This window comes from Balaenoptera ricei, chromosome 10 (genome assembly GCF_028023285.1).
Source record: "Balaenoptera ricei isolate mBalRic1 chromosome 10, mBalRic1.hap2, whole genome shotgun sequence".
Lineage (NCBI taxonomy): Eukaryota > Metazoa > Chordata > Mammalia > Artiodactyla > Balaenopteridae > Balaenoptera > Balaenoptera ricei.
In genome coordinates, this window is record NC_082648.1 from 59,540,445 (window position 1) to 59,566,549 (window position 26,105).

Sequence of the window (26,105 nt, forward strand, 5' to 3'; positions counted from 1 at the left end):
CCGCCCTCTTACTAAGTCCAGCAAGTCTGTCACTATCTGCTAAGCTGTATGTTCAAGTGGTATTTATATCCGAACCTCTTAATGACAGTTGTACTTGTTATTAGAGCCCAGTAATTTAATGAAACTTTACATAAATCAATGAAACATGAGGGTGGAAAGAAAAAAAGAATTGTTCTATGAAATAATTGCATAAGTTAATTAGGTTTTCGCTGGGGAAAAAAAGTAAATCAGTAAAGAAAACTGCGGTCAAATCAGATACCGGTGAGACCATTATAAAAGGGCAAAGTGTGGAAATATAGACAGGATTCTGCATTCATATTGCTTTAACAATTTTTCTATGGTCTCTCATATTTCAAAGAAACTGAAATGGGACATTTCAATGACGTATAAAGGGCATGATTTACACAAACTATATGACTGAGAGCCAATATTAAAAATAAAAAAAGACAGTCCCATAATAAAATAATGAACAAATTTGAATATGAACAAATGTACCTGTTTGAAGACAAAGTAAAACATTAGAGTTTTTTTGTGTGTTTGAGTCTCCACTCTGATTTTTTTTTTTTTTTTTGGATTAACTGTGTCAAATAAGAAGGCTTCTAACTATAGTTAGAAGTAAAGCAGGCTACAGCAATTGAATAGAACCTAGCAGATTAAAAATTAAGGTGCCAAGTTATAGTTGGAATGTAAGCATGTTTGAAAGGACAGGTGAGTAATTTTTCTTAGGGGCTGTCAGCCTCTGAATTTCTGGCCACTCTTAATTGCTTGGGTAGCATAACTGGCAAGCCCCTGGTCTTTCAGGAAATGAGCTTAGGCTGCTGGCCATTGCTGGGCAGTGCTAGGTCAGGCTGCTTCTCTAGATACCAAATATCTAATTCTGGTCCTCCAGGACAGCTGAATACCAGTCAGTGGGTCTCCACTGTCTTCCAAATTACCCTCCCTGACCTTGTTTGTACAGACACTCTGATTATGGGACTTTGCTCGTTTATTTTCATTCTTGGTACAAAATGTGAATCCTCTTGTCCACTCCACACTTCACAGACTGACCTCTAACTTGAGCATGGCTCCCCCAACGCAGTTCCAATCCACACTTCCAAATTGTCCACTACTTTGTTTTTTATGTTTGTTTGTTTTGCTTATCTTTGGCCATGTCGGGTCTTAGTTGCGGCATGCTGGATCTCCGTTGAGCTACGCACGATCTTTCGCTGCGACGCATGGACACTTCCTTGGGGTGCACGAGCTTCTCTCTAGTTGTGGCCTGCAAGCTCAGTAGTTTTCTCTTCTTTAGTTGTAGCATGCGGGTTCCAGAGCGCGTGGGCTCTGTAGTTTGTGGCACGCGGGCTCTAGTTGAGGCGTGCAAGCTCAGTAGTTGTGGCTCGTGAGCTTAGTTGCCCTGCAGCATGTGAGATCTTAGTTCCCTGACCAGGGATCAAACCCACGTCCCCTGCATTGTAAGGAGGATTCTTTACCCCTGGACCACCAGGGAGGTCCCCTTGTCCACTACTCTGAATGAGCAGATTTGACACTTTTTTTTTTCTTTATACCAAGTCAAAATGCCTTGTTCATCTCCTCTTTCCTTCCTAGAGAGAACGGTTAGAGATTTTAATCTGGACTGTAAGCAATCCCGCACACTTTTCTCTGGTCACAATCACTGCTTGGACTGGAACTTTCTCCCTTCCCACCCTAAGTAGGGAGAACACTTGAGGAGGGCGTATATAGTGGTGAGAAGGAGGAGGAGGAGTTGGGAGTTAGGTTGCTAGCCGTTTGGCCTTGGGCAGGTTGCTTCACTTCCCTGTGCCTCAGTGTCCTCTTTTAGTGGGATTTACAGATATGTTTATTGTAAAGATTGCTTTCTAAGCATATTGTTAGTGCTCAATAAATATTAGTTATTTGGAAGATCACACAGCCCAGTTTCTAGACTTTCTATGTATCTTTGATGAACTTTCTAGATTATCTAACTTAAACTCTAATTTTTTAGCTAATTTTAAATAGTTGAGAAGATGTATATTCATTTCATTCATTTAGAATATAACATAGCATAATTAACATTTAATTATGAGTGTTTTATCAGAAAAATTTATTTTCTCTTCAAATGTACAGCTTAAAAAGGTCTATTTTTAAGTATGTTACTTATATATTGAATAGCCAATCATTCCCAACTGAATACCCATCAGATTTTATAATGAAACTTAAGGTCAACATGGGATATAATTAATACTTATATTGCAAAAAAAAAAACCCAACCTTTTTTGGATGTATTTAATTAAGTAAAGATATCTATAGTAGCTGTGACTTGACTTAATGAAGTCATTGCTTATCTTCTTTTGTATTCATAAAATTCTTATAGGCTGCCATTTATAAATTTTAAAATGACCTCCTGATCTCATTGCAAACTGTCTTCCATCTCTCTTACTCTACCATATGTTTGTTTTCTCCACCCCCCATAGCACCTAACACTTTGTACCTGTATACAATATTTTAAAATTTTGTTTCTTGTTTATTGTGTCTCCCCTTTTAGATTGTAACTCCATGAAAGGAGGGATCTTTGTCTGTTTTGTCAATAAAAATATAATCCAAGTGCCTACACTGGTGCTTGACGGTTGATAGTTGATAAATATCTGTCAAATGAATGAATGAATATGCACAAATACAGCACTGGATGTTTTATAAAGAGGAATGTACTGAATGTCTTCAAGGTTAGCTGGAGAATTCCAGATGCTAAAGGTGATGGTACAGTTAGATATGTTTCTGGAAAACACATTGGGAATATGTTTTTTCAAAAGTCCATATCATGTAGCCAGGTCATGTCACACCTAAAAATATACATTAATTAAATAATCAAAGATGTGGATAAAAAGATTGGAAATGACTTAAATATCTCTTAATAAGGAAATGATTACATACGTTTTAGCATCCACACAATGAAATTCTAGCAGTCATTTAAAATCATGTTTTTGATGAGTTACTAATGACATGGAGAACACTCATAATATAATGTTAAAAGCAGAATATACTATGAATACAGAACCCTCTTTTATTCTCTATATTTGTCAGCAAAATTTAACATGCCAGCCCTACCTCCCTTCACTCCCTACTATGCCCAGACAACATCAAACGGCTCAACTCACGCATGCTATGCGGTGTCTTGTCTGCCTCTGTGTGCTGTTGCTTTGCCTGGTTTATGTTCCCTTGTGCACTTACTTACTCTGCAGCCCCTACTGAAAAACTGTAAGGCCCCATATGAGCTGTATGGACAAAGAAATGTGATTAAGATAAATCCTCTCCATAATTTTACCAGAGAGAGAAAGGAAGGGAATGAAAACAGAGAATACTTAAAATATGATTTATTTATTTCACTTTCTGAGGTCAAACTGCTTGCAAAGTGTGAATAGGTCAATGGGCAAAATGGGGTTTGTAAGTATTTAAGTCACATAGCTGAACTCAGATGAAAGATGTAAATATTAAGAAAGAATACGGCTGTGTTAAACACTTGAGAGAAGTATTTTTGTTAGGGCAAATCACCAAGTAATTCCCTCACTTCCTGAAAGATAAATTCAGGGTCTTACTGCTCCCTGAAGCCAACAGTGGGTCCCTTGTCTTCCAATGTCTTGTAAACTTATTTGGCCCGTTTATTATGTTGGGGCAGTGATTAAGTACATGAGCTTTGGAATCAAATAAATCTGGACTAAAATTTGGACTCTATCACTCACTTACTTTGAGGCTGTAGGCAAATGGTTTAAGCTCTGAGCCTCAAGTTTCTCATCCATAATATAGGGATAGTAAATCGTGCTTTGTAGAGTTAGAGTGAAAATGCACAGAATTAATTATGAACTGTGCTTACTACGTATATTTAATAAATGGTAGTCGGTAGAAAATATCTTCCACAGTATGTATATTATGACCAACATTCATACTACTTCTCTTCTTTCCTAGGAGAAAGTCTGAGCTAGTCTGAGGACTTTGGAAATATGCAAATGCTTATTGTCCTGCTTAGATTGATCTAACTCCAGCTTTGCAGGTTTTGGCCACCGTGTCTTCTCTAGACAAGCAATCGTTCACCTTAAAAGTTTGAACACTGTGTTTCCAATGTTTTATTTCTTTCAAAAGGAATTCCCATCTTGAGATTTATCTAAATGAAGAAATCAAATTCACCAGCAATAAAAATCTCTTCTCCTTTCTTGCCATAGAAGATAACTGATTCTTCAGCTCTATTTTAAAATTTTTTGTTTATTCTCATTTTATAAAGTAACTATGAGAATATTGGGATTATTGAATAAGAACTGGCAATTATTCACTTATTCCTTTATTTATGTATTAGAAAATAGAAAGGTTCATGAAAATATAAAGCCTGGGAATTTCTAAAGATAACTCCACCTTCACATATTTTTGGAGGAAATGATTTTTGTCTGTTCCAAACAATGACGCTTAACACAATTGAAAGTTGGCACATTTTTGGTAAACAGCATCTTCCTGGCAGTGTGAAGTCTACTGACTATTTCTTTTGAGCCAGACTTCTCAGTATCATTTTGATCTGTAAAACATCAAAGTTTCCTCCATAGTATTGTACTTACATCTTTAGAGAATCTGAACGGAAAGGAATTTTTATTTTAATTTAATGAGTAATCAACAATAACAGAAGTCAAAATCTTTATTGCAATATTTGGAATTATGGCTGGCCACAGGAAAGTACATGTAGCAAATTACACATAGAAAACATGTAACAAAATCTATTTACTTTGATATTTCCAGAAGATATATCCCAGACATTTAAAAAGGCAAGAGGCTAAAAATGGTAAGAAAAAATAATACCTCTTCAATTTCTGAATTATGCAGCCAAAGAGAAAAATAAAAACCTCAATCACCCTTTATGTGGCCATTATTTTTTAAAAATTCTGGCTTTTCAACAGATCTACTTGGCTGCCCTATGGAGAACGTGAATTCTGAGAATGGTACCAACAGGTTAACTCCAACTATGATGCACTTGAAAAAGAAAGAACAAGGTGGGCTCTATTCCTTTGCACATTCAGAATGGAGATGTCTGAGCACCATCAGAAATCAACTCAGTGTCACTTTGAAACACATATTTATCTCATATAGCAGTTCTTTTAGAATCACAACTTTGGTCTTGGGAACAGAAGGGAAGAATATAACTGTCTGTTGGGGCTTTGGCATATTTGCCAAGTGTTCATACTATCTTTGTTGGACTTCTTTAAAATATGTCACATCCTACTCAACTTCTAGGGAATTCTTTCTCACTAACCATCAATCTTGGCTTCTTCTGTCCTGATGAAACCCTGATTCAAGAACAAGTTAAAGCACTATTGGTGTATTTCTGACTTTTTGTCTAAGGAAACAAATGTATCACAAAAGTTGAGGATTGAAATGCTCAAGACACCAAAATTATAATTTATCTTACACAGTTACTACAACCTATTCGCTAATCCTTGTGAGATATTGTTTCACATATGCTTTGCCATGTATCAATCCTTAATAAATATGTAACAAGAAAGTAATGTTTTCTGTGGAAAATATAACTTGTTTCAAAACTTTTACATGCTTATATTTATGTAATTGCATACATCACAGTGCTTTTTCTATGTTGATTTTATTTTTAATAGAAGAAATAGAATTAATAAGGGTATGAATGTGCTTTGAGAAAACACATCGTGACAATCTATTCAGAAAATTGTAATTCAAACCGAAGTGGGCAGGAGTAGTGCAGTCTATTCAGATCTAGGAAATGTTGCTAAATCCTGTGTGAGTTCTGGGTTGTCTGTGAATTTCTCTCATTCCTTTGTGGGTATTATTCTACTGATTTTTTGGCTACTGAGAAGCCAATTGTTAGTCACTCTGTTTGTTAAAATAGTCTCTGTAGTGTTTTTCAGTTCCACAGATGTGTCTAGTTGTGGATTTATTTTTACTTATCCAGCCTAGGATTTACTGTACTTTTCAAATCTGAGAGCTCAAGTCTTTCACCAGTTTTGGAAAATCTCTAGCCATTATTTCCTCAAATATTACGTCTTTTTTTATATTCTCCTTTTTCATCTTCTAAAATATCCATTAGACATATATTGGACATCTAAATACTGTCCTCCATATGTCTGAAACTCTCTTTCATATTTTTGGTCATTGTGATCTTCTAGGTAATTTCCTTAGTTCTATTTTTTAATCCAGTAATTATTTATTCAGCTGTGTCCAGCTTGCTAATAAACCTGTCTCATGAGGTTTCTTTTTTTCATTTTAATGTCTATATAATATTTGTTTCTAGGACTCCTTGGTTTGTTTTTAAATCTTCCTAGTCTTTTTTGATAGTAACTTGTTCTTTTGTCAAGTTTTTTAATTTTATATTTTGTGTGCTTAATTATAAAAAAGCCTCTATTTATAGTTTCTATTATTTCAATTTCTTGTGGGTCTATTTCCACTATTTGTTGCCTCTTCTGCTTTTTACTTATGTTGTTTATTTACATGTGTGTCTCAGAATTTTGACTTCTGAGCTTATGTTTGGCTGGGCTTTTTCTTTTGAAATTCTGTGTAGTGTATGCTGAGAGTATATGCATCCAGAAAGTTTTTGCCTTTGTTTTTGTAAAGTGCCACAAGAGCGTTACCAATGCAGTATTACTTTTTATATTATTACTTAAATGAATATAAACTATTTTATAAATGATTTATATAAATAAAAGAATCACTAATGTATATTAATCACTTAACACTTGGTGTTTCCTAGGTTTTGAATTCTGAATACTCAAGAGTACCTCTTTATTGATCCCACGAGAAGGCCAGACTTCACTGGATTCATTTCCTCTTATAATCCTATTTTGGTAGGTAGGTTTATTTTTGTGGTTCACCCTTTCACTGAAGGCCTAGCGCTTGCAGGCGTTCACTTCATGGAAGGTCTCAGTTCCAAGTCCTGGTTCCTGCAAGCCCAAGGCTTTGTCTCCAGTTCTTATATTGTCACTAAAACACAAGTAACCTGTAATTCTCTGGTTTTATGCCTTTTATTCAATTTTTGACTGATTTACCTTTTTCCTCCCAAGCTCTGCTATGCATACTGTATCATATTTCACCCAGTATGACTGGTTTTTCAGATTATCTAGTCTGCCATATTACATAAGTTCTATGTATGTATGTATGGGTGTATATATACAGAGAGTACACCTTTAAAACTTGAAGAATTTTTTCCTACCTTGAAGGTAAATTGTCACAGATATTAAACAACTGTGCAGGAATTGTCAGTAGTTTATTATGTTGACAGATTGATAGTGGGTGAAACACCTGAGAATATTAGGGGTTATTTTTATTATGCCACCTCAGGCTTTCATATAAGATTCATAGAAATGCATTTATTTAGTAAGCATATAGTTAATGTAGTATAAAACTTCATCTACTGGCCAAAAAATGTACATTTTTTCCAGGATAAATTTCAGAAAAAGATCCTTTATCTAGTGCAGCAAAAGTGGAAGAAAACAACAAACTTTAAAAAACTTTAAATTGCTGTTTGTGAGCCTGAATTTTCTTGATTAGCAGCAGGGTTATAGTATAATCAAAGGTTATGACTCACCAAAGCAGTATAAAGGAAAGTTCAGTTTTCTTAAATTCTGATTGTCATGGTGAGGCCCTGGTATAGTAATTTTGACAAGAAAATAATCACAAATGCTGACTAAAATCAGACTGGAAATTATCTCAATAAGATGCCATGAGATGCTAAAAAAAAAAAAACATGCCATGAAATGTAAGCAGTGCCTAGGAAAGCACCCTTTGGGAATTAAACAACTTTATTTTTATGATGCAAAATACAGAACGTATATTGTGTAAGCTAGATCCTTAGAAAAGATTACTAGTATGGATGTGGAATCTAATTTTGTCTCTTTCTTGAATTTCTTTTTATGAAAATATTGAGAAAGTTGCTTGGTTTTTGTTAACTTCAAATCTTTCTTCAAATCTCACTTTCTCAGTGAGGCTTCTCCCACCCACCCCGTGTAACCCTGCAGCTTGCTCTTCTCCTCTTACTCCTTCTTACAGCTCAGACACTCAGTCCCCTTATGCTGCTCTACCTTTTTGTCCTACAGCATTTTTCCCTTCTAATATGCTATATTTTTATGAAATTATGTTTGTTGTTTTTTGTCTGTATCTCCCCAACTAGAAAGTTAAAATCTACCAAGGGCAGGAATCTTTGTGTTTGTTCACTAATATATTGCCAGCAACTAAAATAGTATCTCACTTAGTAGGGGCTCAAAAATTGCTTGGGATGTAAATGAACAATTTTTTATTTCCCTGCCTTTAAATCAGAGTGATAATTCATGGCCCCTCATTTCCTTACAGAGATACATGGGTACAAATGTGATCCATGTATGCCAAGTACATTGATTTAACTGAAAGAAAGTCGTCATTCATAGAACACCAATATCCATTTTTTTGGAAGCATAAAGTGGCCTAGCCTTTAAATGTCTTAATGTTTCCATCTTAAATCTGTTATTAAGTATATGGCAATTTTCCTTAAACAATCTCTCTTCTATAGCAACAGAAAAAATATAATATTCCATACTTGGGTAAAGGTCATACCTCATTTTTTTCCTTGAGTTTTGTGATCATAACAATCACGGGACTGTCTTCCTGCCAAACCATCTGCCAGAAATCATTCACGGTGTTGATCATGGGGCCCTGCGTGGCGATGAACGCTTTCTCTTTGCCACTGTAGCCCTAGTTTGAGAAAGGAGACAAAAATGTTGGCTTTGAAGTTCATGCCTTACACTGAAAGTTTAGGTGAAAGATCTTCAAAACAAAATAGCTCTGATAATCCAAAAGCAACACAGACTTCTGCAGCTTTATTGATTCTAGCACCACAATTCTTGGGGTTGTTCTCCCAGCAAGTCAGGCACAGCATACGGTACTGAGGTTTATAAAGCTCAATCCTCCCCAGAGCACCTCAGAGGGAGCACTATAGCCACAGACACACAGGAAAGGAAGACTTACTATAAATGACCCACTACCAATGTTGATTATGACCAAGCATGCAGGAAAAAAAAAAAAAAAAAGCAACAAACTTGCTAGTAACCAACTTAAATAAAAAGTAATCTATTCTGAGGAAAAAGAATAAAATAAAACTAACAATTCCAAATAGTAAATTGACATGCTCATCAGAAAGAAATTTAGATTTATTTACTTACCCTAATATAATTAGCATTAATGTAGGTGCTCAAAGAATTAGTTACATTTTTTGGTCTTAAACATACTCTGCTGAGGGGATCTAATGAAGAAAACAAGAAAGACTGTGTTAACCAGATTTACTCTTTTAAGTTTCTTAGAACACCAATAACCAGTACATAGCACACTTATATACTGACCATCTGGCATGTGTAAATGTTTTTTGTTGGTATGGTAACATCTTTATTGGAGTATAATTGCTTTACAGTGGTGTGTTAGTTTCTGCTGTATATTTGCAAACGAAGCAACTGACAAAGGATTAATCTCCAAAATATGTGTGTCTGTCTCTTGATCCGTGTTTACTGAGGGACATTTGAGACCATCTTGACCCCTTGTCCTGACACAGATCTCGTCCATAAGCCCAAGGTGATGAGTTTCTACTTTACGCCATTTTTGGTGGGTTTCTGATTCTTGACCCCATTTCTCATTTATGCTCCTTTTCTTATTCTTTGCATTTGGAATTTGCACCATATGCCCCTACTCAAGTCTCTCTTCTGTCCTCCGCAACAGCAAACACTTGGTCCAGTCCAAATCTCCTCTCACTACTTGGAAGAAGCTGTCTTTAGTTACCATGTGTTTGTTCACTGACATCACAAATATCTGATATCGGATAGATTATTATAGTATCAAATTCTAAAATCACTTTCCATCAAGAAGAGTTGAAAGGCTCTTTGTGAACCACGGTAGTGATTTTTACCAACATTTACGTAAATAATCCCTTTACGATTTCTTTAACCCGGTTATACTCTGAGCCTCTTGAAGGCCAGGGTGGGGATTTTTCATGATCTGTATAAGACCTGGTGTCTAGCACAGTGCTTATATATATGTAATAGACATTCAGTAAATGTCTATTGCATTGATTTAAATAGCCCCTTCCATTTTTTAAGAAGTCAGTTCTATGCATTTCTCTCTAGCAATTGTTCTGTTGCTCCTCTTCTCCCAACAGGTAAAGTCTGAGTGTGTGTTTTGCCCACCTCCTCATCTACACTTCATTCCTTCTTGCGTACACTCCAATCTATCCTAACCCTAGTCTTATGCAGACACTGCTCTTGCCGCTGCTGACACTTTTGCTACTAAACCCAATGAGCCCATGGTGGTATTTACTTTTTCATGTCCTCTGTGTAGAATTAAAAAACTGTAGATCATATACCTTTTTATGGAGTTTTCTCTTCCCTTGGATGCTGCCTCACAGCATTCTGGGTTTCCTGCTACCTATTCGATGGTCTCTTTTCAATCTTCTGCTTATTTCTTCTGCCTCCTTTAGTTTATTTTTATACATATTTATTTATTTATTGGCTGCACTGCACGGCATGTGGGATCTTAGTTCCCCAAACAGGGATCGAACCCGTGTCCCCTACAGTGGAAGCGTGGAGTCCTAACCACTGGACCACCAGGGAAGTCCCTCGTCTGCCTCCTTTAATGTTGCTGATTCTAGGATTCAACTTGACCCTCTTCTATGCTCACTTGACACTGCCTTGTTGGGTGATTGACTCATCCCCATGACTTTGTACCCATATCCTGGAGACTCCCAAATATATATCTTACACCAGACTACTCTCCTCACTTATAGACCACATTTTTAAATTTTTAGTATATATATATATCCTTCTGGATATACTACAGCTTTGTGAAACTCCACATGATCATGTGCTCCTGATAGCCCTGCGTTATTCTATGCTGGGTGTGCTACCACAGCTCCTGAGTCCATGTTTGAAAACTAGTTGGACTTGACCCTCCATATTCACGTTCTGTCCGTTCTGTTTCCTGAAACTCACTAGGATTTATCTTGCCTCCCTCTTCCCAAGGCTTTCTTCTTAGGCTAAGACCTGAGCATCCCATCTGGTCTAACTGTCTTCAATCTTGTTCTTTATGCATCCATCCTTCTCATAGCTGGCAAGGCGGTCTCTGTAAAATAAAATCTGATCACATCATTCCCTTGCCTAAATGCCATCCATGGTTCCTAATTGTCCACAGCAGTATTTCCCAAACTGTTATCTGTAAATCATTTCTTTTATAACATATAGAATTAGGTCATATAACTTGTAAATTAGATCATCCTTAAAAAGGGGGTTCAGTAATCAAATAAATATGGAAAACACTGAATTCAACAAACTTGAACAACAATCTTTTCACTGCAGAATTTCTCAGGGCCTATATTATGCTAATATACTCTGTGAATTTCCAAGAAGGTATTATTTATAAACTTATTTGTCCACTGCATTCATTTTATTACGAATACTTATTGACAATTCGACAGTCCAGAGCAGCATTGCCCAATAGAACTTTCTGTGATAATGGAAATGTTCCTTATCTGTGTTGCCCAAAATTGGGACCACTAGCCATGTTGGCTACTGAGCACTTGAAATGTGGCTAGTACAAACTGAGGAACTAAAGTTTTAATTTTATTTAATTTTAATTCATTTAAATTTACTTAGCCATATGTGGCTACTGGCTGCTCTACTGGACAGTGCAGATCTAGGGGATGAAATCTCCTTAGTGGGTCCAACAAGTCTTTATCTTTTCCCACAGCCTTATCAATAATCACTTTTCTACGTGTACATGCTCTAGTCATATGGGCCCAGGGAAATCTCTCAAATACTCCACGTTCTTGCAGATTCTATGCTTTTGCATGTATTGTTTCCCTGCTGTCTCTGCATGGTAAAGTCTTCCTCATTTTTCAGGGCTCAGTTCAAGAAATACCTCCTTTCTGAAGCCCTCCCTTGTCTTCCTGGTGGAATTAGGCATTCCCTTCTTTGCTCAGGCTGCCTGAGTTTTATTTTAGTATTTAACATCTTGTATTGTAAGTGCTTAAATGTTTGCTTGCCCTCAATGGTTTGTGATGAGCCCCTTGAGAGCAAGGGCTGTCTTTAATTAACGTTTGTATCCTTTGTGATTTCTATTTGGTATGTGGCTCAGAGAGTGTTTAATATCAGAATTAATTTCAATCAGAAAGAGTTAAAACAATGCTTTTTTCAATTTTTTTCTTTTCATAGCAAAGGGGACAGGAAAACTTCCATTACTTTTCAGTATCCACTGATTATTAAAAGTTTCCACAAACGCCCTTAACCACTCAGACTTGAAAAGAGGCCCACTTCCTTCAGTTTTTATAATGCCTACGATATATATATGATTTACTGGGAACTCAACCCAAAAATTGCTTAGAAACAGGTGTCCTGTCAAGCTTAATTAAGTTTATGTTGAAAATTGGTAATTTATAGTATTTTCAAGTATTTAGAGATTTCCAAATATTAAAACAAAAACAAGAATACAACATATGATGGAGTAGGGGAAAATTAATTTGGTTCCAACCAAAGCCTTTTTAGTGTTGTTTAGTCTAATAAAAATGTCAAGGATTAAAAAAACAAAATTTTGTCATCATCATCATTTGTTATTATTTTTGCCTTTATTGTTATAATTTTATTCATCTGATGCATTTTAAGTCTACATATTAGTCAAATTCACTATGATAACTTTTTTCAGAATTGGTATTTCTGAATTATATGTTAAATGCTTAGCATACCATTTATGATTCATCTGGGCAGTATCAATAATAATTACAAATATTACATTGAGCACTGATCACTTTTCCTCCCTGTCTTCTGCTCTTCCCTTTTTATTCAGTATTTCCTTCTTTCCTTCCTTTGCTTTCTTCCTCTTTCATTCCTTTTTCCCCTCCCTTCCTCCTTAGATCCCTTTCCTCCCTTCCTCCCTCCCTTCTTTCCCTTCCTCTCCTCTACCTTCTTCCCTCCTTCTTATTTCTTTTTTCCTCTCAACAAATTATTGAACACATAAAGTTTTGGTGTATAGAACACATGAAATTTCCCCACTTTGATCTCTTTAAAATACCCTCTGGCAATCTTAAGTCTTCTTTTTAACAGACAAAATGGTACCGGGATCCTTATATTTTGATTGGAATCATATCAGATTTTGTCAAAGGTTATACTGGGTTGAAGATTTCCTCTCCAGGAAGACATGTGTTTAAGGTTTGAAGTCAGAGAAGAAGCTATTAGATGAGGGAAAAGTGTATCGCTCCCAGTGATGGGCAAAGGCAGGAATGAGAGGAATAGGATAGTTTTCAGAGATGAATTTAAGATAAGTGGGAAATGGAAGGAAAGCAGGGACTGGCCATACCTTCAAGGTGATTGGGAATCATCTTCAAATTTGTTGGAAGAGAGAGAAGACTCTAGGCCTGCATTGTCCATTACGGTAGCCACTAGCCACATGTAGGTAAATTTAAGTTAATTAAAATACAATAAAATTTAAAAGTCAGTTCCTTGGGTGCACTAGCTATACTTCAGGTGCTCATTGCCACATGCAGCTAATGGCTATCACATTGGAGATACAGAATATTTCCATCATTGTAGAGAGTTTTAGTGGACAGTGCTGAATCTGGCAATGCAGTGATAGATTATGTGAAATTCACTTTTTAACATGCATGTGAACATTATAAGAGAAAACAGGGCTCTTCAATACTGTTTTTGAAACTGTAAACGTTTCTCTCCAAGGTTAGTGTTCTTATATTCTGGAATTGTTTCTGGGGTTAATGATGGATTCAGTTAGGTAGAGAAGGAAAGGAGAAACTAACATTAGCTGCGGGTTTACTATTAGTTGGAACTTTCCTAGCCATTTTTCATATATTTATTTGATTCTTTCAATAGCCTTACAGGGTAGTATTACTATTACTATTTTTAGGGACAAAGAAAGGATGGCACAGAAAGATTAAGTAGCTTGCCATAAATTGTAAATGTTTTCGCCAGGATAGGAAATCAAGTCTAAACTCCAATATTTTGCTGAGTCACACAACTCATTGCTTTAATGAGTGGTTCACTTATTTGCATATTTACTCTGTTCTCGGCACTTTATATAGCGAAACGGAAAACATAATGTGAGTAGGAAACATTACTAGACTTTAAATTTTTAAATATAAAATGATGGTCAGAGTAAATAGGGTTTTTAAATTTGATTTATATTGTTTTATAGTTATATAAATAAATTGGCTGCATGGAAAAAAATATACATAAAATTTCTTGTTATACTTCTTTGTTGTACAAATAATTTCACATTGATATATGATCAGTTTTTTCCCATTGCTCTTGTGTTTAGGACATAGATAAATTTTTATCACAAATATTTGTTTATATTGTAAAGTAATTTGATATAAACTTGACCTAAGCACTTTAATCTACCACTTAGGAATGTTCTGAGCCAGGCTGACACTGCCCTTAGAAAAAAAGCTACAATTTAATTGGTTCTTGGCCATCCATATTTCTGCGCAAAACATCCTCCAAATTATACAACCTCACTAATATGTACAAGCTGGAAGCTTTTAAACTTAAGAGTTTATTGTAGGTTAAAACAATAAAAACAATTATAATATTTAAAATATTAATCATTTTAAGATTATTATTTTATGTGATGTTTCAAATTTACCCCATATTACAGTCTAAAATAAACCATAAAGAGCAGCTTTTCATATTCATTCCAGTCTTTTCTGACGATTTTCCAGCCAATGATGTGGCTTGTCCAAGCTATATTTACTAGATTATATTCTGTGCAACAGGGGGTGGGTGGGGTATTCAGGCTACAGACATTTTCAACAGAAAATCTGTCATTTGCAACATCAGTTGTCAGCACAGGTGCCCTGGTTCAAGCGACCCACCCAGTTCTGGGAATGGAAAAGCTGACACAGGACTGTGAAGCAGTTGTCTGATAGCATCTGGCAGGAAACAGAGAAGGCTGAACTTTAAAATAGTCCTAATAATTTCCAAATCCTTCTGAGATTAGGTGGTTAAGTATAATACTTGCAATACATGTATATGCCCTAATTACTTATGTTTGGTAAATTTCAGATGAAAAGTCCTGAGAGAGAGAGTCGGGGGGGGGGGGGGGCGGAGAGAGAGACAGAGAGACAGAGAGACCGGTTGTAACACACAGCACTTTCATCCCCTTCAGTCAATTATAGTTATAAAATATCTTTCAACAGTGACTATATCTTAGGTAAATAGGTTTAACTATACAGACCAATTAAAAATATGTTACAGTGGAGTAACTATTACAATGTGTTTCCAACTCCAACAGAAGGGGAAGACCAAGAATACTATTAACAGTAATTCTTGCTCTATTACTATAAATATGAAGAATTTGGTGTTTTATGAGTGAATTAATGAACTGAATTATGAAGACTCTATTATTTCAATGTCAATACTCTGAAACAAATATTCGTGGCTCCATCTTTCCAGAGCTATTGCCTTGAGACGTTTATGGATTTTTGCCAAAATCCCAACTATATCTGTTTGTTTAGTGATTGACAATATTGTTTCTTCTCCAAAGTATTTTTGCCTTTCTATGCAGAATTAATTACTCAGTTCTCTTACACCGGTTAGGCAAGATCTCTATTCAGGCTCTTACATTGAACATAATTACTCGTTTACATGTCTCCCTTCTGGTCTGTGACCTCCTTGATCTTATATGCTGCTCCTTATTCCTTACTGGTTCCGGGCATCTAGCTCACTGCTTGACAGCGATAAATTTCATGGAGTTAAATTTAGTTTTAACATAGTCTAAACAGTGTTTCTCAAAGTGTGGTCCTGCTATCACCTGTATCAGAATCACCTGGGTGTTTGCCAGAAGTACAGATTCCTGGGCCCAACAGAACCCACTTAAACAGAATCCCCAGGGTAGGGCACAGGACTGGATTTTTAACAAGGACTCTAGGTGATTGTTATGCACAATGAAATCTTTTGGTAACAGCTTTTTTGAGATATAATTCATATACCATATAATTCACTCATTTAAAATGTGCCATCACATAATTTATTTTTATTTGTTTAATCCACAGAGTTGTGCAACTATCAGTGGTGGAAAGCATGGGGGCAGACGTGTTTGGATTTGAATCTTGTTTCTTTAATATCTATAAGCCTCACTTTCCTCCTCTGTAAGAAAGGAACAATAATATCTTTCTGAGTTATGATGAGAATAGCTAACATTGAGCACTTTATCATGTGCAAAGCACTGGGCTCTGCAACAACCCTGTGAGGTGGCAACTACTACTCCCATTCCACAGATGAAGTTAAGGAATTTACCCATGGCCATACAGTAAGTGGTGCAGCTGGATATGAACCCCAGCAGATTGGCTCTGGAGGCAGCCCTATAGCTACTAGACTCCTCTGTAAGGATCCAAGATAGTATATAGAATGTTTCTAGCAAGGATGACATTTTAATTATCTCCCAAATAAACTCATACCCTTTAGTAGTCATTTCTCATGCCTCTCACCACTAGGCAACAACTGTAGTTTCTATCTCTACAGATTTGCCTAACTGGACACTTCATATAAATGGCATTATGCAGTATGAGTTCATTTGTGATGGCTTCTTTCACTTAGCATAATGTGTTCAAGGTTCATCCATGTCGTAGCATGCATCAGTACATTACTTTTTTAAATAATTAATTAATTAATTAATTATATTTATTTTTTGGCCGCGTTGGGTCTTCATTGCTGCACGCGGGCTTTCTCTAGTTATGGCAACCGGGTCTACTCTTCGTTGTGGTGCGCGGGCTTCTCTTTGCGGTGGCTTCTCTTGTTGTGGAGCACGGGCTCTAGGCACTTGGGCTTCAGTAGTTGTGGCACGAGGGCTCAGTATTTGTGGCTCTAGAGTGCAGGCTCAGTAGTTGTGGCACACGGGCTTAGTTGCTCCGCGGTGTGTGAGATCTTCCCGGACCAGGGCTCGAACCCGTGTCCTCTGCATTGGCAGGAGGATTCTTTTTTTTTTTTTTTTTTAGCATCTTTATTGGAGTATAATTGCTTTACAATGGTGTGTTCATTTCTGCTTTATAACAAAGTGAATCGGCTATACATATACATATATCCCCATATCCCCTCCTTCTTGCGTCTCCCTCCCACGCCCCCTATCCCACCCCTCTAGGTGGTCACAAAGCACCGAGCTGATCTCCCTGTGCTATGCGGCTACTTCTCACTAGCTATCTATTTTACATTTGGTAGTGTATATATGTCCATGCCACTCTCTCACTTCGTCCCAGCTTACCCTTCCCCCTCCCCATGTCCTCAAGTCCATTCTCTACATCTGCGTCTTTATTCCTGTGGCAGGTGGATTCTTAACCATTGTGCCACCAGGGAAGTCCGGTACCTCATTATTTTTTATTGCTGAATAATATTATGTTGTGTGAATATACTACATTTTATTTATCCATTCATCAGTTGATGGATATTGTGGTTATTTCTACTCTTTGGGCTATTACAGATAATACTGTTACAAATATTTGTGTACAGCTTTTGTGTGGATACATGTTTTTATTTCTCTTGTGCATATACGTAGGAGTAGAAAGTCTGAGTCATATAGTAACTTTAGATTTTACCTTTTGAGGAACTACCAGACTGTTTCCTCAGTAGCTGTACCATATTACATCCCTACCATCAAAGTATGAAGGTTCCAATTTCTCTACATCCTTGCCAACACTTTCTATTGTCTTTTTTATTATAATCACGTGGTTATGAAGTGTTATCTCACTGTGGTTTTGATTTCCCTGATGCCTAATTGTGTTGAGTATCTTTTCATATGCTCATTGGCCATTTATATATCTTTTATGGAGAAATGTCTATTCAAGTCCCTTGCTTACTTTAAAATTGGGCTATTTGTCTTTTTATAATTGAGTTATATATTGGGCTTCCCTGGTGGCGCAGTGGTTGAGAATCTGCCTGCCAATGCAGGGTACACGGGTTCGAGCCCTGGTCTGGGAGGATCCCACATGCCGTGGAGCAGCTGGGCCCGTGAGCCACAATTACTGAGCCTGCGCGTCTGGAGCCTGTGCTCCGCAACAAGAGAGGCCACGATAGTGAGAGGCCCGCGCACCGCGATGAAGAGTGGCCCCTGCTTGCCACAACTAGAAGAAAGCCCTTGCACAGAAACGAAGACCCAACACAGCCATTAAAAAAAAAAAAAAAAAGAGTTCTTTATATATTATAGATACAAGTCTTTTATTAGATATATAATTTATAAATATTTTCTCCCATTTTGTGCCATTGTCATCTTTTTAGTTTCTTGATGGTGCCCTTCAAGCACAAAACTTTGAAATTTTCTTCAAGTTCAATTTACCTATTTTTTTCTTTTGTTGCTTATACTTTTGGTTTCATATCTAAGAAATCATTGACTAATTCAAGGTCATGAGATTTACATCTGTTTTATGTGAAAAGTTTTATAGTTTTAGTTCTTACAGTTAGGCCTCTGATCCATTTTGAATTAATTTTTGTATGCTGTGTGGGGCAGGGTCCAACTTCAGTTTTTTTGCATGTGGCTACCCAGTTGTTTCAGCATCACTTACTGAAAAGACTAGCCTTTCCCCACTGAATTGTTTGACACCCTTAGTGAAAGTCAATTGACCATAATGTGTGCCACAGTAAAGTTTTAGAACCATGTGTCTACTGAAATTATGAGCAGACCGTTATAATAAGAGTAATACAAGATAAAGTTATTAATCTTAGACCACTTTAATGATTATTAGTCTTTTTTTTTTTTTGGCCGCGCCACTTGCGGGATCTTAGTTCTCTGACCAGGGATTGAACCCGGGCCCTGGCAGTGAAAGCGCAGAGTCCTAACCACTGGACCGCCAGGGAATTCCACTTAAACGATTATTAGTCTTGAGATGTGTTTGCAATTCCAAATTTGGTGTGTATATGGAAGTTGTGAGGATGGGAAATGGTGAGGTAGGGGTGGATGCGGAAGGCTTGCGCTTTACAACAAAAACTATTTAATTCAAGAAACTTACTTGGCAAAATGGTCTTATAGCGGTTTTTAGTTCCATGACATGGAATGTCAATTTCTTTGGGATCCACAAAGTTCATTGGTATTTCCTGCAAAAATAAATGATATCAAATACTGTATTTAATGCTGTCACAAAGAAAATCTTCACGGGGGGCCATCTGATCCAGAGCTCTACTGGACTTCAAAGTCATTTATGAAACAACAGACTACCACCTCTGGTTGACCAACACCCTTCCCTTCATAAACACATCAGCTGCACCCTGACAAGCTGACTCCAAGAAACGGCTTTGTGTGTTAGAAAGTATTATTTGATATGTAGTTCTTAAAGAGACATAGAAAACTTTGGTTAGGTTTTAAGAATCCTGTTCTGACATAATTGCTGGAAATACATAAACAGGCAGCTGAAAAACTGGTTTTTCTTAAACAATGTATTCAGATTTCTTCCTATCTTTGTGTAGATTCAGTACCAAAAATTTTATTATGATAGATTCTCTTTTAACATTAATTGTGACTCTTTTAGGATTATGAAAACCTTCCTCCCCAAATGGTAAATATAAAGGGCATTTTTGCTGATTTAAGTGATGACGATATGATGCATTTTTTTGGATTAAAAAATGGTTTATAATTGTACTGTTCCATTTGTGGTTGTAAATGCAACATTTGTAGTGAAGGGCATTTAGGCACTGTCCTCTCGCACTTAACAAGAATACAAATATTTTTATTAAGTCAGAATATATGTCAAATGATGGAGGAGGGAACAATTAAAGCAGAAGTCGCTCTGTGTGTTAGACAGAAAAGGTGGGCGTCTGATGCTGACTGGGACAAAGGAAACAAAAAGTCAACATTTTCAAAAGGGTCTAAACAAATATTTAAGGAGTTGATTATACAAAATAGTATGTTCTCTAACTCAAAATTCTACAAAGGATTGCTTAGATAAGGTCAATGTGCATTAAAATATCTTTTGTCCCTAGATCACATAAAATAATATTTTTGTTATCTACACTTTCTCCTACAGAAAATAGAACTTGACAGCTTAATATTCATTGAAATGAAAGAAATTATCTACAAATTTATTTAAATTGTCCTTGTTTTCAGTCAATCTGAAAATTCAAGAAAAGCCTGACTACACTGTGAATTTAAGACTCGGTCCATTGAGAGGAGTAGCTTACTTTTAAAATATTGTTTCCTAAGCTTGCATTATTTTAGGTATTTACGATATTTATTCCTACTCTCTGCTCCAACTAAATGTTGTAAGTTCTCAGTTCCAAGTTACCAAAATAAGCAAAATTGTTGAATGTTCAATAGAAACCACATGTTCATGCTTGGTAATCTCCAACAAGTTAGTCTGTTTTAGCAAAGCCGTGAATATCTTTATTCCTCTCCGATCTTTCCTGTTTTCTGACACACACTGACAATTTGTCATCTTCCAGCATTATCTCTCTCCTCGGCATTCCTTGTTGGCCTCATCTCTCAGGGAAGTAGACTGTGTTAAGGGCTTATCTAATAGAACAAAGAGCTATCTGTGGTTGTAGAAAAGAATACTAGGTGTACCTTTGGCCACTTCTGTGATCACTGACTGGTTCTTTTATTCCTCCCAGGTCTCACTTTTCTCATACATAAGAGATGACATGCTATGAAGTCTAATTTTTAAAACGACATGCTTGTATTTTAATAATAGTTGATGAAGCTGATAGATCTAACCTATTGTTGTCTCTTTCGTCATTAGGGTGGTTGCAAACACCTGAACTGACCCTAAAGTCATCAACTTATTATACCCAACAGCTATGGCTTAAATGTACAACTGCTTTAAGATGCAAGGGGTTCTATAAAATGGATATTCCCCTTGGGCAACAATTAGACCTAAGAAGGTCTAATCTGTCTCCATGTTCTCTGGATTGAAACGTGTGTTCATGCATTATCACCAGCGACACTGATGGGTCAGTATCATTTTTAGCTGAATGAAACTCACCATCATTTTTAGCCCACATTGGGTCTTCCTCTTGTGTTCCGTATTTCATTAAATGACAATACATGCACCCTGTTGCTCAAGTCTAAAAATTGGGGTGTCATCCCTGACTTTTTTTGGCTGCCTTAGCTTATTAAGCCCACTTCTTGTAGGTGCCTGTAGACCTTCCCAAATTTTCACTGCTACTATTTTAGTTTTGACCACCATCACAGCTCCACAGGATTATCTCTAGAATCTCCAAACTACCTCTTTCTAATGCTGACTCTACTGCAGATAGTGATCTTTTTAAAACACAAGGTAAGTACAAATCCTTAAATATGTATTAAGACTTGGGTTTCTTTTATATCTGAAACTCAATTTCTGTCACTTCCCACCTTAATTTCAATGCTCCTGTGAAACTGCACAATTTAATTTCCCGAGCAGTGACAGCAAGGCTGTTCCTTCATCCTGGAATGCTCAGCTCCTTCTTGCCACTTTGCCTGGCCAGCCCTTATATACTCTGCCTCAATTCACATTCTAGTTTGAACACTTACCAATAGTTGATGAGATGCAGGGTGGATCTAAGATCCTTGCACTTAACCTTTTGAACTGTGACCATTTTACCGTAAGTTGTCTGAGTGGAAGACAGTGTCATTTTAGAATGTGCCTCTAGTGCCTAGTATATCAAAATACCTACTGAAGAGTGAATCATAAATAGCAGGCTCACCATGAATTCACTTTGGAGTAAATGTGAACTTGCCACGACGTCCCTGAGCTGTGACCTTGTGAGAATACGGCTGGCTGACTGCAGATACTCCATTGCTACCTTCTCCCGTGGGGTTGGTGTGGCCACAAAGGGTTCAACATTCCCCAAGCTACTCATGTCCAGGGTAAGAGATACGTTGGACCCTCGTCTACATTGGAGAAACATGTTATTAGGTTTAAATACTGCATGAATTATTGTGAGCAGATCAGTTTGTCTTTCTGTACATACATATAATTCAGTGAGAACTATTACAGAAATAAGGACCCAATGTCTTCTTTTATGGTACCATAATTGACTATAGGAACTACTCATAGTTTCTTAAGGAACTGACAGTTTTTTTGTTGGAAATAACTCTGAATTGAGAAAATGCACTATAGTTTATTAAGGGGTGTAGTTGCTACAGAAATAATAACATGGCTAATAAATTAAGTGAAAAGTTTAGGAAAAGTAAACATAGCATTTGAATTGAGGAATGAGTTGTAACGCAAACCTACCTTATTTATCTGTATATTTGAGAGTCCAGTATATAAATTCTATATCCACCCTAATTCTTCTGACATCCATATACCATACTCATGATTTTATTGAACACAGGAAGCTCATAGGAGAAAAATAATCTTTTTATTTTAGTTCAAATGATTGTCATTGAAATAGAACTTAAAAGTTTAAAATGTATACATTTTTTATAACTTCTGATTTATCCCTAAAAGGATAGCTTTTTCATCCTCCATTTATGTATGTACGTAATGCATATGTAGGTATATGTGTGTAATTGCATATGCATATATGCATTTATTTAATTCTGTGATAAACTTACCAGGGGCCATAAAGACCACAGATCCTCGTACTAAATTACAATTGATTTTTCCTCTGTGATTTCCCTCCTCTTGTTGGGAGGCAAGGTGGTGTTCTTCCAACATATAAAGGCTCCTTGTGTCCTGAAAGAAGGTGTGAGTGCCTCTTACTAGTAATATTGGCTGTGTGGAACAAAGGATTAACTATAAAATAGCATGTGCTGAGGGTCAAAGTCAGAAATTGTACTTAAAGAAATGTTAAATTTAAAGGGGCCTGAAGTGAGCATCAGGCGATCAAATATGGTGCCAACTGGCTGGTGCCCCAAGGAAACGGAGAACTGGCAAATACAGGTCAAAACAAATGTGAGTAGAGAGAATACAAGAAGATGCTAGGCCCAGTATATTATTTCCTTTGAATGGTATTTTACATGTATGGAACACTACCTCAGGAAATATTGAAGTGGCTACAGCTTAATTTTAAGAAATGCAAAATTGTTAGAACATACAACACAAAATCCAGTAAACAAAAACATATCAGTTCTTTCCTCCTATGAATCTGCTTCTGGTTGTAGCTTTGGTGTCATTCTATAGTTTGATGTATAATGTTGTCATCTTTGTTAATTTCTAAATGGTTTGTAATTGTAGTTTTAATTCTTGCTTTAACTCAATGGTAACATAAGTGTTTGCCCATTTATTGTCCTTATTAATGTCTAGTAAGAGTACATGGAAGTCAATGAATGGATTTCTAATTACTGGAATTTCTTGATTCTTTCTTTGAGACAAATACTATAAAAAATGTTCTAAATATTTCATACATACTTTTGCTGGCAGCTGTTTTGGTTATCTATCTATGTATCTATTGACATATATCTCTATATATCATATATAGGCACACATGTACATATAGAGCACCTTATATATTATATTATGATATATTATTAAAGATATTATTCCAATCTATTTTTTTCTTACTTTTTTCCTACTAGATTTCTCATAGCCTGAGATATGTATGTGATTCTTCCACAGTAACTGTTTTTGTTATTTTTCCTTATATTTCTAACAGTTTTTACTTTATATATTCAGCCATTACGTTATTTGAAGAGATTCATAATTATATCTTCACTGTAAATTTTATCAATATCAAATACTTTCTCATTAATTTTATGTTTGGCCTCACATTTGACTTTTGCTTCCCAGTTTTATTGAGACCTAATTGACGTACGGCATTGTGCTAAGTTTAAGGTGTTTGACTTACATATATTATAAAATGATTATGCACTAAGTTCAGTTAACATTCATCACCTCATATAGATACCAAAAACAAAGTTTTTTCCTGTGATAAGAACTCTTAGGAACTACTCTCTTAACACTTTCAAATACTGTATACCACATAGCAGTGTTAACCATAGTCATCATGTTGTACATTACATCCCTAGTACATATTTATCTTATAACTGAAAGTTTGTACATTTTGACCACTTTCATCCAATTCATCCTCCCTCCACCCCTCATATCTAACTTAAAAAAAATTAATATTGACATACCTGCTTTTTTTTTTTTCTTGACATGTTCCTGAAAATCTTTTTCTAGTTTCTATTATTATTTTTAACTCTTTTGAATCACTGTACTAGGGATTAGGGGATAGCATTTTGGACACCCCATAAAATATCACCTACCTGATAAGAGGGATGGTTGCCCCCCACCGTGTTTTCTTTTTGGTGGCTGCTGGTGATGACCGACAGGGCTCCTTTCTTTCTGAGTAGGGGGGAAACAGCTGAGGAGGAGCAAAGGGTGGTTCTACTTTCAGGCCAAGAATTTTAATCTATTTTTAATGGGAAAGTGCTTTTTAAAGTTTCTCAATCCAGTTCTTTTGGCCTTTAAATTGCAGAAATTCCTTCCTAATTCTGATAACAGTTTGCCTATTGGTCTTAGATTTTAGTGTATTTGTGAGAATTTGACTTTTGCTGGTTACATAGATGGTTGAGTAAGGAGCTGGGAGAAGCAGCTTAAGGGACTGCTAATCAGATGCCATTTTAAACCACTATTCCATTCAGTCCTTTTTCAGCCCTAAAATACAAAAGTATGTACAAACCTGTGAATTGAGGGATACTCAGTGCTACAATGGTTTAGTAGAAAGTGAGGTCTCTTCCGTCCAGAGTGGTCAGAGCAGGTGTATGAATGAGGATGAATTGAGTTGGGTCTTGAAGATAAAAGATACATTTTGAGTAGATGGTTATTTCAGAGAGAGAGTCTGGCAGAAAAAAAAAAAGTGTGGGAGCAGGAAATGGTAAGGCATCTTTGAGAAATCTCATATCAGCAGTTTGAGCTAGAGTTTAGTTGTGTAAAATGTATTTTGGAACCGGGGGGCAGGGTTATGTAGGAGAGTTGAAAGAGAAGCAAGAGTCATAGAGACAAGAGTATAAAAAGCCTGCCTGAATCCAGAAAAGAGAGAATTCAGAGCATCAAGTTATATCAACCTCTGTTTTGGCTTCTCACAGCATACTCTGCCGAAACCCGGAGGATTAAAAGCCTCTGGGATCCCTGTCTAAGGTCTTTTTGATCTTATGAGTAAATTTTCTAAGGATTCTGTGATAAACTGAGAGCCATGGAAGCATTTTCACGCAAGCTGACTTGGTCAGGAAGAACCACTTTTGTTTGTCAAGGGAAGGAAGAAAGGAAACGAATATTATTTATTCAACATCTACTATTTGCCAAGCACTGTTCTAAGCACTTTCACACATGGTATCTCAATCTTCAGAGCAGCTCTCTGAGGTATTATTTTCCCCCATTTCACAGGTGAAGAGATAACTAATAGGAACATGATAGCAGAATAAAGATTCAATCCAAGTTAGAACATAGAACCCAAGCTCTTTCTGCTTTGCCACCCAAAAGCAAGGGTAAGGTGGGTAGATTATGTTAGACTGTGCAGTGCCCTGTGTAGAGTTGGGGTCAGTTGTTGGGGGGAAACTTAGGATTACTGAATTATAATGTGGAGACAGTGCAGTATTCAAGGTACAAATTCAATCTTTACAGGCATACTTGTCTGGGCTCAAACCCTGCCTCCTTCATGTCGTTGTGGTGGACCTTTGGTCTGGCTATTTAGACTTGTTACATCTCAATTTCCTCCTCTTTTGTGAAATGAATAATTCAGTGTACCTACTTCAGAGGATTATTAAAGGATTAACCAGATAGTTTAAGTAAACTGCTTTTAAATAAGATGCCTGGCTACTAATAAATTTGGGTCATAATGAATAAAGTCCTATATAACTCTCACCTTCTACTTCTCTAAGAGATCCGTTTTAAGAGATCTTCACAAAAACTCGAAAATTCTTTATACTGAGATTAACGTTTTGAAATCAATGGATAGATTCTATAGCTTGTCAGTAAAGGAAAACACATCCTTCTTGATAACCTCTTTCTCTTAAAATTTCTTTTTATTATGGTAAAGCCATCTTCCCTGAACCCTAAACAATTCCAGAACACTTCACCTCAACACCTCAGACAATGTCTTAAAGTTTAATTATGGAGTCAAACTGGTACAGGCTGTTGACCTTACAGAAAACACTTTCCACAAAACAGCCCTTATCATGAGGGCTCTTCTATCCTGGCCATGAAATATTAC

The 26,105-nt window shown here is 36.4% G+C and overlaps 1 protein-coding gene across 3 annotated transcripts in view; it reads right to left on the reverse strand.

The window, feature by feature from the left end:
- PTPRR (protein tyrosine phosphatase receptor type R) overlaps positions 1-26,105 on the reverse strand; it is a 254,511-nt gene that overhangs the window by 24,536 nt on the left and 203,870 nt on the right. For 2 of the 3 annotated variants that reach the window (XM_059934694.1, XM_059934695.1), the window contains 5 exons: positions 24,576-24,683; positions 21,651-21,837; positions 18,983-19,067; positions 9,165-9,244; positions 8,560-8,697 (listed from right to left, as the gene is read on the reverse strand). In XM_059934694.1, the coding sequence (XP_059790677.1) occupies positions 8,560-8,697; positions 9,165-9,244; positions 18,983-19,067; positions 21,651-21,837; positions 24,576-24,683 (598 nt within the window). The remainder of the gene's footprint in view (positions 1-8,559; positions 8,698-9,164; positions 9,245-18,982; positions 19,068-21,650; positions 21,838-24,575; positions 24,684-26,105) is intronic. The other variant, XM_059934696.1, reaches the window with a different exon arrangement.